Source organism: Podarcis raffonei, chromosome 8, assembly GCF_027172205.1.
Source record: "Podarcis raffonei isolate rPodRaf1 chromosome 8, rPodRaf1.pri, whole genome shotgun sequence".
Classification (NCBI taxonomy): domain Eukaryota; kingdom Metazoa; phylum Chordata; class Lepidosauria; order Squamata; family Lacertidae; genus Podarcis; species Podarcis raffonei.
In genome coordinates this window covers 26,582,568-26,596,229 of record NC_070609.1, presented here as the reverse complement: position 1 = coordinate 26,596,229, position 13,662 = coordinate 26,582,568, and the positions used below count along the sequence as shown (strand labels likewise).

At 47.3% G+C, this 13,662-nt stretch overlaps 1 protein-coding gene across 3 annotated transcripts in view; it reads left to right on the top strand.

Annotated features, from left to right (window-relative positions):
• Positions 1-2,619: 2,619 nt before the first annotated feature.
• The window catches only part of ARID1A (AT-rich interaction domain 1A), a 101,632-nt gene continuing 90,589 nt past the window's right edge, over positions 2,620-13,662 (top strand). The window contains exon 1 of one of the 3 annotated variants that reach the window (XM_053398676.1): positions 2,620-2,691. Coding sequence is in view for 1 of the 3 variants with exons in the window: in XM_053398675.1 (XP_053254650.1) it covers positions 7,896-9,077 (1,182 nt within the window). In the remaining 2 variants the exon portion in view is untranslated. Of the gene's footprint in view, positions 2,692-7,356; positions 9,078-10,212; positions 10,921-13,662 lie in introns of those variants that run through there. The other 2 variants (XM_053398675.1, XM_053398677.1) reach the window with 2 other exon arrangements.

The window sequence follows — 13,662 nt, the reverse complement described above, 5'->3', positions numbered from 1 at the left end:
CCACTTGGCTTATTCTGCAAAGTAACCCAACCCTCTTTTGACTCCATTCCACAGCTTGTAACTCACTCTATTAATTATAAATAATAGATGGATCTCCTGTTCTTGGTCCTGTGGTATATCAGAATGCTGTGCATTTTAGTCAGTATTTGTCTTATATTTTCTTTCCTTTCCTCCTCTGTTGTTGCTTTCAACCTTGGAAGCATTTATTGTTGAAATGTTATCCTGTTCCTGAAGATCACTCCATGCCATGTTTGCAGACTGCTTAGGGGCCAGGGATAATGATAAGGGGTATGTGTGTGTATGTGCACTGCATGAGGGAGACAGCGTGTCCCAATCCTGTTTCCATGTCAACGATTCAGTCCACATTTGCCATCACACAGTTGGCAGAACAGGTTTTTTTTTTATGAGAGAAACCCTATTCCCCTCTTTTTTAGCATCCTAATCTATACCAGGTTTCCTAAACTGCCTTGGTACTATGTTAAATGGCAGGACTACTTTCATGAAACTCCACTTAATAGCAGCCAACCTAGTGGTGGTGGTCTGTACTGCCATCTGGGAGACTTAAGTTAGCTGAACCATGATAGCAAAGCAAGTAGGAACTGGCACTGCTGTGGAGGCCATGTGCTCAGTAAATAACAAGAAGACAAGGGGGGGAAAGTGCACCATGTTTGTGACCAACTGTCCTGCTAAGAAAGGAGGAGCTGGCTCCCTGTGGTCTCTGCCTTCTGCCTTCCTCCTTAAGCTTCTAGTTATGTTATGTTATTTTTTAAAATTTTTTTATTAAAATAGGCATAAGCTGTCATTCATCAGCACTGTTTGCAGCAATATAAAATAATAAGCACAAAGTTAAAATACAACACAAAATAGGGCATTGCTGAGGGGTAAAAAAAAAACATTTCCATGCCTAAGGCCACAGAGTCAATCCCTAGCACCTTCAATCCCTTTCTGAGACCTGAAGAGCTGCTGCCAGTCAATGTCATTGGTCTCCAACTGGAGGATCAGGCCCTATTACTGGGTCACAGCCTGATTTAAGGTATGTCACAACAGAAGCACAATGTTGTTGTTGAGATATAAGAAATGGGTACCAAAATACATTCTACATCCAAAGAGGTAGAAGGCCACTGGTGTAGACAGTGTTGCACTCAATGGCCCAATGATCTAGCATAGTATAAGAAACCTTCCTATCTTCCTTTCCCCTCAAAAAAGGACAATGTGGTATAGTGGTTAGAATGTTGGGCTAGGACATAGACAAAGAGATTGAGGTTCTCCACTCAGCTATGAAACTGACTGGGTGACCTTGAGCCAGTCACTATCTTTTAGATCTGATTGCGCCGAACTTGTCATGAATTAAATCTTCACATGCAGTATTATAGACCTCATTAAAGTGGGAAGTGATGCCATGCTAAATTATGATCTGCAGTCATGAGTTCACACAATTTGACTTCTAGACTTAGCTTACCATCCATACCCTTCTCTTTGCTCTATGCAAATTCAGTTGATGACAGCCCTCTCTCATTCCACTTTTCTGGCTTTTGGCATACCTTCCCCTAAGAACAAAGCAAAACTCCTTCCTTCACACTATCTCCTTGAAATCAACTACTGTATATTTAAAGGGGTTTCCAAGATTTGAAAAAGCTCCCAGTTTGTATTTCTGTCTTTTATCAGCTTGCTTCTGTCCTATTGCGTTTGATCAAATCTTCACCTTGATCCATGTTGCCAACACTGTGATTCTAAGTCCACTCTTGGAAGCAAATACAACTGAATCTGCTAAGTTTATTGTCAAGTAAATGTTTTAAGCCTTCTAAGCAGACGCCGTGCTACTATGTGTTCTTGTACCAGAATCTAGCTTTCTGCTGAAACAAAATACATATTCAGTAGTAACAGCAGACATAATAGTACTCATTCTGTAAGAAGATTATTAGGTTTGGGGAAGAGGATTGGTTGAATGAAATAAATGGTCACAGAATCATAGAACTGGTGAGTTGGAAGGGATCCTGAGGGTCATCTAGTTCAACCCCCTGCAATGCAGGAATCCTGCCAACGGGGGGGGGGGCTTGAACCCCCAATCTTCTGGTTAACAGCCAAATGCACTGACCCATTGTGCCACAGAGAACCATTTTTCAAATCCCAGTGTTTGGAATAAATAGAATGCTTCAGTATTTTTACTTTTCAAATCAAGGGTTGCATTTTCCTAGATTTGTACGGAACTCAACATACTGAGTGGCTGATGCTGACTGGCATCTTTGTGAGCACAAATGTTTGAACATAGTCATAACTGTTTCATTTTAAAAATCCCATTTCTATAATTTTATTTATTTATTTTACTTATTTTGTAGAATCTGCCTTTATAGCAAAAGGTCTGTGCTGTCTTACAGCTTGCAATGTGGAGTCAGAATCACTACATATTGACCTTTGATGACTTACATCCCAGTTTTCTGCTATGGATGGAACTCCCTATGGGATCTATTCTATTATGCAGATATACCAGATGTAGAACATATGGTTTAAATGTTTTGTTCTGAATTTTATGTTACTCCCCCTGTGGAACCTTGAACATGCCATAAATGTACGAAAACAGCATATTTACACATTATTTTCTTTCTTATATTTATAACCAGCTTTTCAGCCAAGATTGGCTCTCAAAGCAGCTCACAACAATGATCATCCATCACGAAGATACCATGGGAGACAGTAAGTATGCATGAGTATGTGTATATCTTGCAGACTCTTTAGATCACTGCTACAGTGTAATTATTAGATAGATGATGCCCTTAAAAGAGCAAAGCTACTTTAGAACAGTAGCTTGATCTGGTGGTGTTAGTATTGTCACCGAATTAGAGAAATCTTACAGCACAATCCTATCCATGCCCACTTAGAAGCAAGTCCTATTGAATTTAATGGGGCTTGCTCCCAGGTAAGTGTGGTTAGGATTGCAGCCTCTGAGTAGACCATGGTTAGGATTGTGCTGTTGAGTAATGATAAGAGTGGTAATCTAGTTTTTAAATCTACCTAAATTTGTATATGAATAAAAGAATGGTTTTGAAGAGAAATATGTTATGCTCATGAATGCATATGGAAGGGGTGTTCCATTCCTGTGTGAGAGTGATTAATGGTGGGTGCCTTTCTAGCCAAAGTAGGTAATTACTTAATGTATCTGAGTAAAGGTTGCAGTCCTAATTAAAAATGAGCAGTGGGTTGTCCAAATGGAACATAGGAAGCTGTCTTATACCATGTAAAACCATTGGTCCATCTCATTCAGTATTGTCTTAACTGATTAGCAGTATCATTCCAGGGCAGGCACAGGCAAACTCAGCCATCCAGATGTTTTGGGACTACAACTCCCATCATCCCTAGCTAACAGGACCAGTGGTCAGGGATGATGGGAGTTGTAGTTCCAAAACATCTGGAGGGCCAAGTTTGCCTGTGTCTGTTCCAGGGTTTCAAACTGGAGTGTCCCCAGCCCTACACCAGGAAATGCCAGGGATTGAACCCAGGAACTTTTCAATGTAAAACACGTGCTTCAGCGTTGACCTATGGCTCAGTAATTAGAAAAAAGCCATTGGCTATACATCTAGGAAACACCTAGGTTTTTGTGGAACATCTATCCTGTGCATGTCCGTGTTGGAAAGCATGTATTGGAAATTCATTACTGAAGAAGCATGTCTATCAGGGAAGCATTTGTCAACTGGAAGATCTTGGGGTGGGGAGGGGAAGGGAAGGGAGGTGCTATCTATTCTGTCCAAAATATCTGAAAATGAGAAAGAGCTGTAGTTAGATGTATTTTGAGAGGACGGTTGGAATACCACTTCATATTTTTACATACTAGAAGCTTAAGTGAAGTAAGAGCAGTTTTTCAGTTACTCTAATGTTAGGGTAACAGGAAAATTGTAAAAAAAATTGTAGTTGCTGAAACTCAAAAAGAAGAAAGGTAACTACAAAATACAGGGGTACTTCCAGTTGTGGACGGGATCTGTTCTGGAGCTCTGGTCGGATCCTGAGGTTTCCACAACCGGAGGGAATGCTTCTGCACATGCGTACATGGCGGTAGAGCGCTTCTGCACATGCGCATGCAACAAAAACCTGGAAATATACTTCTGGGTTTGCCACCTACGTATCCTGAAGTTTATGTAACCAGAGGGATATGCAAGCCGAGGTACGACTGTACTGGTGCTGGGTATAGGGGGCGCTAGGAGTTCCATCTCCCTCAATATTTTGAATCAGGGGGCCCAGACCCCCAATACTGAGGGAGTCGACATCCCCTGCTGCCGCCAGGTGCCCTCCGCACACCCCAGCCCCCACCCTGGAGCTGGGAGGGGGCCAGGATGAGCAAAGGCGAAGATCACCCTCCGCGTGTCTTGCCCCTGCAGGGAGCCCAGCGCTGCAATCCTCCTCTCCACCTGATGCCACATCGCGGAGGCAGGACACCTGTGCAGCCTGGTGCGTAATTGCTCACGCGCTGGGTGGGATGCATCAAATGATGCCCCCCCCAATGTGGGGGGCAAGTCAGTGCCCCCGCTACAAAATATTGCCTTGCATTATGAATGCTTGATAGACATATATTTTATGAATCAAACTACACTATGGTCTCGTTTGCATATCACAGTAAGCCAAGCTATGGCTTACCAGAACTACCGGGTACATGAGTGTGTAGAACATGAGAGTGGAACCTGTAGCCAGCCACAATGGCTAACCCAATACCTATGGAAAGCATGCAAGCAACAGCACTCCCCCCACTTTTGATTCCCATCAACTAGAGGTAGACCATACCCATCATGGCTAGTAGGCATTGATAGCCTTATCCTCCATGAATTTGTCTAGTGTTTTTTTCAAGCCATCACATTGATGGCTATCATTACAAGCTGAAAAAGAACACTATAAGTCCTGCCTGCAGCCCCATGCCTGTGGCATTTTGTAGCATTTATTTTTTCATGCATCTGTTTTGTTTAGTGGATGAGCACTCACCTGCTGTCCCACTCAGGCATGAGTGTTTTCATGGTAAGTGTTAAAAACAAAAACCACGCAAAACACTAGCAAGTATTCTTCCATGTCCTCCTCCCCTAAGCCAATGCCTCATTTGTTTGTGAACTTTTTGTTTCTTTGTTGTTGTTGTTCTTGGAGGTTATGAACTCCTGTTCCTGCATGGAAGGAAGGGGTGGAAGTAGCAGCCTTGGTTGAACCTAAAATGATGGGGCCAATAATGTGATGTGACCACAAGGCAAATGAAAATTCATGATAGTGTTGTGCACATATAGGGAAGTCTTAAGGACTTATTTGAGCTGTGTCCAATTCTGGTCTACTAAAACTGAAGTGAAGAATTCACCCAGTGTGGTTATTGGCTTATTAGCTTAAAAAGGAAGAGTGAGTTTGGATGAAAGGTCCTAGGTTCAAGAATAAACATATAGTTGGAATTATTATACCCAATGTGTGGCTGATAAACCCAACTATGAATAAAGACAGTAAATACTGAAGTAGGCTAAAGGTAAAGGTAAAGGTACCCCTGCCCGTACGGGCCAGTCTTGACAGACTCTGGGGTTGTGCGCCCATCTCACTTAAGAGGCCAGGGGCCAGCGCTGTCCGGAGACACTTCCGGGTCACGTGGCCAGCGTGACAAAGCTGCATCTGGCGAGCCAGCGCAGCACACGGAAACGCTGTTTACCTTCCCGCCAGTAAGCGGTCCCTATTTATCTACTTGCACCCGGGGGTGCTTTCGAACTGCTAGGTTGGCAGGCGCTGGGACCGAGCAACGGGAGCGCACCCCACCGCGGGGATTCGAACCGCCAACCTTTCGATCGGCAAGCCCTAGGCACTGAGGCTTTTACCCACAGCGCCACCCGCGTCCCACTGAAGTAGGCTACAACTCTCCAAAAAGGTACAGCAAAAACTAGTAAATAATTGTACTATCTTCCTGAATCAACCATGGGATAAAAAACCTAAGCTTTAACTTGAACTGGTTAACTGCATGAAGGGTGCTGTGTAATACTTTAGTGTTTCAAGATTGTTTACTGTTCTTCATATGAAGTCATAACTGGAGATATCTAACTCCAATTAATGTGGGTTAACTTGAAGAGGTTATTGGGTGAGTGGATTTGTAGAGTGCTGAGAAGACTTGGTGTATGGATTTCTGCTTTCCTGTCAAGTTTTATTGTGGTTTCTGTAGTAAGGAATTTCACCTGTCAGCTTGGCTGGTTAGCCTGTTGTCATGTGGTACACTTTGGTCTTTCCTTTTATGGCCCTTGTATGCTTACCTGAGCTATCTGAATTTGTTTTTACTACACATATTGCTCTGGCAAGGTGTACCTTGCATACTTCTGCTGTTGGCCTAATATAATCTGGATGATGAAGGCACCTAGTAGATGTTTAGATTTACCAGATCTCGTTTTGAGCGGTAGGGTACACACCTTGTACTCAACAAGAGACTAGCTTTGAACCTTGCACACTACATCTGGCACTGCTAATGCAGCATGGCATCATAGCTCTGCACCCTGCAATCCATTGCAACATGGCAGGGGTTTGGGTGCACACTTCTGGTCTCACATGTTGTTACTGATGAAAGCTTATGGATAGAGGATGCTCCTGAATTCCCTGCAACCCTAAACAGTAATTCATAGAGAATTTAGTTCACTAGTTTTGCTTGAACAAAGTAACTAACCATTGTCATAGAATGGCTAGTGGGATAATGGATTTTGCTGCAATGGATTTATTGCAACACAACTCTTAAGAATGTTTATGCAGAAGTAAGTCCCCCAGAGTTAAGTGGGATTTAGCCCAATTAAGTATCCTTGGAACTGCGTGTTTGATGTCTGGACTGCATGAAGTGTGAAAATGCATAAAATTGTCCTGGTTAAAAAGTATTAAACTGAACAGCCTACATTATTGGTAATAACAGTTGGAGTGGTGTGAATTTTCCACGATTGCTCTTGGGATATCCTCCTTGAAGTTTTGATCTATTCTAGTTGCCCTTCTACCAGTCCCTCTATGCGGTGCCTCGTTAATCCCTTCTGCCCTTAAAGGCACGAGTCCCGGCCTTTCTTGGTTGCGGGAGTCTTTGTGCCCTGAGCAAATGAGAGGAAGCACCGGAGCATTCGCTTGCGAGGCTTCTGAGATCTGGCGGGAATGGGGCTTTGCGAGCAGTTCTGTTCACCTAGCTTCCTCCAACCCGCCTTGTGTTTTGTCAGCAGAGAAGCTTCCTTTTGTGGCTCAGAGGCTGAGCTCGGCTCCCTTTGCCGCCGATCCGTGGCGGATTTTGCGAGCGGCAGGCTGCTGTTAGCTTCAAGCTTCAGCCTTGCTGAGTTGAAAGCGTCCAGGGCCTGGCAGCTCCTCCTTTGTGAGGGGGGAGGGGAAGAAAGCTCCAGTCCAGGCCATATTCCAGTCCGGGTTTGGCAGGCTGCCGCGGCGCTGGGTAAAATGGCAGTGCTGAGCCTCGTGTCGGAGTGAGCAGGACTCGGCGGACGAGAGTCGGAAGCTGCCGCCACTCGGCTCGCCTAGTCTAGCCTCTCCGGCCGCACCGCCCGGCTCCGAGAACGGGGGTCCGTCCGATCCTCCCTCGCCCGCCGTGTCCCCCTTCCCTTCCTCCTCTCCCACACCGGGAGCCCCGTCCTGCCCCCCTCCCCCTTTCCTCCTCCTCCCCCTTTCTCCGCCGGCTGCAACTGAGCGAGGAGGCACAGTGGGGCCAGGCCCCTCGCACCCGCGTCCAGCCCGCCGGAGCTCGCCGCGCCTCGCTCGCCGCGCCGGGGGAGGAATGAGACCCCGTTGTCCCGAGGATCCCACCGCCGCCTGAGCGCGGAGGAGGAGGAGAGGAGCGGTGAGGCCTTGTGCCGGCCGGCCGGCCAAGCAGGGAGTAGGTCGGGGGAGGAGGAGGCGGGGGAGGGGGGCTGGCTGGGTGGGGAGGGGGGATCATGGCCGCTCAGGTGGCCCCCGCCGCCGCGAGCAGCTTGGGTGCCCCGGCTCCATCCGAGCTGAAGAAAGCGGAGGTGCAGCAGCGGGATTGTTCGTCGGAGGAGGCGGGGGGCGAGGCGGCGGCGGCGGCAGAGCGCGGCGGAGAGAAGCAGTCGGAAAGTGAAGGTCCCCCGGGAAAGGAGCTGCAGGACGGGGCCGAAAGCAATGGCGGGGGCGCAGGGGCCGAGCCCGACCTGAAGAGCTCCAACGGGAACCCGGGCCCTAGGCCCGTCGCCACACTGAACAATAACCTCCCGGAGCCGCCCGGCGGTGGTGGCGGCGGTGTTAGTGGCGGCAGCAACAGCAGCGACGGGGTGGGGACGCCGCAGCAACAACCGCCGCAGCAGCAACAGCAGCAGCAGCCTCCCCCTACTCATCCGGCTGCCTTGCCCCCGCCAGCCTACGGTTTCGGGCAGCCCTACGGTCGAGGCGCCCAGGCTGCTGCGGCCGTCGCCGCGGCCGCTGCCTTCCACCAACATGGCGGACAACAAAGCCCTGGCATGGCAGCGCTGCAGAGCGGGGGCCTGGAGCAGCCGTATTCGGGGCCCACCGGGGGCCCCCCGGGGCCGCCCCCTCCCCAGAACTCCCACGGCGGCGGCAGTTCGGAGCACGGCTTCCCCAACCACCAGTACAACAACTACTACCCTACAGCCGGGCGCAGCGCTGGCGCCTACCCGCCTCCCTCTCAGGCCTACGCCCTGAGCTCCCCTCGGGGAAACGCTCAGAGCCCCGCGCAAGCCGGGGCCAAACCTCCAGCTTCGGCATTCCAGCAGCAGCGTTTCGGGGCCATGGGGCCCTCGGCCGCCGCCGTCGGCGCAGGAGGAAGCGCAGGAGGAGGCAGCGGCGGGGGCGCCACCCCGCAGCCCACTTCCACCCCCACCCTCAACCAGCTGCTCACCTCCCCAAGCTCGGCTCGGGGCTATCAAGGGTATCCCGGGGCCGACTACGGGAGCGGGCCCCAGGATGGGGGAGCGACGGCCAAGGCCCCGGCAGCAGCGGACATTGCCTCCCAGTACACTGGGGGCACCAGCCAAGGCTGGGCGGCAGCAGCCACGGGAGGCCAACAAAGGAGTCACCACGCGCCCATGAGCCCCGGGAGCAGCAGCGCTGGAGGGGGACAGCCGCTCACCCGGACTCAGCAGGTAAAAAGGCACCGGGAGGGCGGGGAAAGAGGACCGGGGCAGCGGGCGCACATGGGCTGGGGGTTGGGTGGTCAGCTGGGCGCAGGTGAGGGAAGGGGCTTGAGGACGCCTCTGGCCGTGGGAGGGCAAGGGCAGGAGGGGAGCGCACCCTTGGTCGAGGTTGGGGTGTCCTTTAACGTGACAAGCTTTCTGTGGTCGTCTTCGGGCCCACATTACTAGGGAGCTGCCATTGTCTGTCTCTTTCCTCTGTCTCTAAAATGGCTGCCTCTCTGCCTTCCCTTCCTCCCTTTCCCAGCCTTTGTGTAAGCTCTCTTGGAGAGAGCCCTTCTCCTTTACCCCTTTCCTGTCCCGGCTGGGAGCCTTTAGGGGGGTCCTGGGGTGGGGTGGGGTGGGGGTAAGGCTTGCCACCACTACCTCTGGGGAGGGAGGGGTTGGGGTGGCAAAAATAGCTCCATGTTGCTGGGTTGGAAAAAAGAGGGTGTGCTGAGCAGATTGCTGCTGTTCAGCTCTACTGTGCTCCACTCCTTTGCGCCTCTTTTTCCCTCTCTTGGTGTGGGTTGAATTGAGCTGTTCCTGTGCTTCCAGGGGGTAAGAAGAGGGCAAGTGACCTGCTCTGACACCCTCATCTTGTCCAGGCTAGCTGAAGCCATTTTCTGAGCAGCCTTTTTAGATAGCCTAGTGCCTTGAGCTCCTGCTTGGAAGTGCTGGTAAACAGTTCAGTGATTGGAGTAGTAAGTGCAGATTGCTTTGGTTTGGGATTTGAATTATGGAGGTAAAATCCTTCTGTCAAAGCCAGGAGACAGTTGGTCTTAGGTTGACATCCTATCTGTGATCTGATTGGCTCCCCATCTCCTGCTCTTGGCCATTTATAATTGCCTCTGATGTAATGGTACAACAATCCTGATGAGCTCATAAACTTTTACACTCTGCTTTTTCTACCAGCCATAACCCACTGCCACTTTCTGCCTTTTTTTTTTTTAATTCCACAGCTGAAATTGGCTGTGACCTTGAGGAGGTTCAGCAGGAGCAGATCCACAGACGCTGCCCTCGATGCATTGTGCCTGAAACAAAAGAGGGAGCAATGGCATTTTGTTGTACCTTGGATTTATTTTGCTTGTTAAGCCTTATGCAGCCTGGAGTAGATTCTATAGGGCTGAAGCAACAATGGGGCGTGTGTGTGTGGATGCTTTTCTGTCAAACCAAGATGTTTTTGGTTTTGTGACTTTCCTGGATATAAGTGATTTCTCTAGTTTTAAGTGTTCATCTGTTTCTAGTAGAAATTGACCATTATAGTAAAATACCAGCTACAGAACCAGAAATGCTGCAAATGTTGTAATTTAATATTTTCAGAATTGTCATTTTATTCTGAAAGGCAATAAAATAGCACAATTTTCTTAGGGGGGAAAGAGTTGAAAGTTTGCATTTAATATAATTTGAAGACTTTTCAACATACAAAAAAACCCCCAGAAACAAAACAAGAAATAAGAAAGAAAGAGAATGAACAGAAAAGCAAGCAGACGGAGAGATGAAATAACAGAATAAAGAGAAAGATGGGGAAATAAGTAAGAGTGATTTCAAACTATCCATCTGTTAGTTGTGCCTGTAAAAGTTCTTCATAATAATCCAGTGCAATGTCCAGTTATTCCTCCCTCTGCTAGCTGATGTTTGCATCAGAATCGTAGAATTGCAGAGTTGGAAGGTACCCTGAGGGTCATCTAGTCCAACCCCCCTTCAGGAATATGCAGCTGTCCCATACAGGGATCAAACCTGCAACCTTGCCACTATCAGCACTGCACTCTAACCAACTGAGCTATCCAGGCTGTATTGGCTGCAACAATATTGGGTAATGAACAGAAGAACATAGAAACTCTTGATATTTTCCTGGATATAACATAGTTCAGTAAATAAGTATTTAGTATCATAAGCAAATTTGGAATTTTAAAAATGAAGTCATTTCACAAGTTATGTGATGGATGATGTCTCTGGTTTTAGAAGTCCATAATATAAATCTGATATATTGAACTGATGAGAGACCAGTATTCTTTCTTGGTCCTCCCTAGTCATCTTCAAGGTTCTAGGTCAGGACTTGTTCAGATTATAGTTTAAAGTTTCCCAATTTTTCTGTAAACTAACCCCTAGAAAAAAGTTTGGTTTAATTGTGTTCTTTAATTACTGTGGTAAGGACAATTCTTAATTATGCTCAAATCCCTTTACCTTTATAAGCATTTAAAAAAAATTTTTTTTGTTAAGTTTCTTACTTGTGTGCTTTCTTCAGCTCATTTTTTAAAATTGTTAAGATCTTTATAGTACTGGCACTTCTAGAGGAGCAGGTAGAAGAATGGTCTCCATCCCAAGGAGCTTGCAATACAGTCATACCTTGGGTTACAGACTCTTCAGGTTGCACGTTTTCGGGTTGCACACCACGCCGAACCCGGAAGTACCGGAACGGGTTACTTCCAGGTTTTGGCGCATGTGTAGAAGCGCTGAATCGCAACCCGCACACGCGCAGATGTGGCGCTGTGGGTTGCGAATGCTGTGGGTTGCGAAAGTGCCTCCTGCATGGATCACATTTGCAACCCGAGTGTCCACAGCATCCACTGTACTAGAACATGACTCTGGAGGGAAAGAAAAATGAAAGATACTGACCATGAGAGAGATTCTGGCTATTGAACTAATTCAACTCAAGTAGTATTTTTAAAAGTTTCTGGGCATTTTGCACAACACAGGATACAGTGATTATTTGTGCGCTGGGTTGAGCCTCTGAGGATGTTTCGTAGGGCTAATTCACATGCTACAGGCCAGCAAAGCCTGGTACACTTAGTAGAGAGTCTGCAGTCAGTTTTGGCAGCCTGAAGTTCTTGAGTGAGGCCTATTAATTTCAGTTACAGTTTGCACTTTTAAGGATTCACATTTGGATATATCCTAAACATTGAAATATGTGAAGAGGCCCTCTATATTACATAGATAAGGCTTGTTCATACATTACATTGCAGACCACATTTTATTAGAGAAGGTCTGGTTACTCTGTAGCAGTCCTGTTTCTCATTCATGGTTAAAACCAGTCTTGATTGTTTAAGGCGGTGGTTTTCAACCTTTTTGAGTCCATGGCTGCCTTGATGAACTACATCCTTCTGCAGCACTCCTGTGGGGATCAGGAGCCCAGTTAATGTCACCCCATGCTTGCAGAACTGGCAGAGCCCTCACCCTTTTTCAAACACGCTCCCTTGAGTGTTCCTTCAGCATCCTTTCCCCTCTCTTTGGGAGTCCTCTGGGCAGCCGCCCCTGGTCTCTGAGCTGCCCCACCTGCCCCAAAGAGAAGTGCCTCCTCACCCTGCCCCACAGAGGCCTGAGAAACACCCCTTTGCCAGCCCCAGAGGCACCATTCACCTGGGAAGCTTGTAGCCAGGGCTGCTGCAACAAACAGCTGTGCAAGCCTTTGGCAGGCAGAGGCGCAAGAAGGCATTAGAGGAGGGAGGGAAGGAAAAAGGGACAGGCCAGTGTTGCCAGCGGCCCCCTTGACCATCATTCAAGGCACCCCAGGGTGCCATGGCACGCTGGTTGAAAATCACTGGTTTAATGATAGGCATTTAGGTGTGAAGCTATTAATGTGTCAATATCTGGAATTAGTGGGTAGATAGTAGAAGCTGAAATTTATAAATCAAAATGGTTCTCTTTTTAAACCAACTTCCTATCAGTATGCATGTTGGCATCTTTTGAGTGGGGATTAGAGAGGGAAGAAATGGTGTACATACTGAACCAGGCATCTTAAACATTTTCAGACCCTGGGCCCACTTTAAACCCAAACATGCATTTGGGGATCCATTTCTTAATCCTTTACACTATATTTTTATAGTGGTAATACTGTTACAACCTACTTTGGATTAGGCTGCGACCTCCCAGTTTAAGACTAGTGCCTTAGACAGATATTGGATGGGTGGTAGAAAAACAATCTATAGAGTTAGGGATGAGTTCCTTCTCTTCCCTATCTTGGTGGCTAGGTTAGTTTGAAGCATACAAGTGAGCTTGAAAAATTTCTTGAAGGTGTGCAAGTTTTGTAAGGTTTTGCGTCAATGTTGGTTTTTGGACCTTGCATGAATCTTTGTTCCAAGTCTGGGGTATAGAGGGAAGAATGCAAAATAAGATCAGAAATGAAATACATTAAGGCTGTATACACACTGTACATTTAAAGCACACAGCTTCTCCCAAATGAGCCTGGGAAGTTATTTGTTAGGGGTGCTGGGAATTGTAGCTCTCCGAGTAGTAAACCACAGTTCCCAGGATTCCTTGGCGGAAGTTGTGTACTTTTAAGTGTATGATGTATATACAGCCTAATTTTTGTTTTCTGCTTAACACTGTTGCATGATTTGATTTGATAATTGCTACATCCGACTTGGGCTGCAATCCTAAAAACACTTGATAGGGAGTAAGATTCATTTGGACTCAAGGGAACCTAAGCATCTGCTGTTAGTCCTTTGGGTGCAACTGTTGTAGCAGTATCACAGTTTATCTGTTCAGCATTACGTGGAAGGTTATTATATATTTAAAATTAAATAGACTCTGAAAACAGCAAGATGAGAGAACCTCC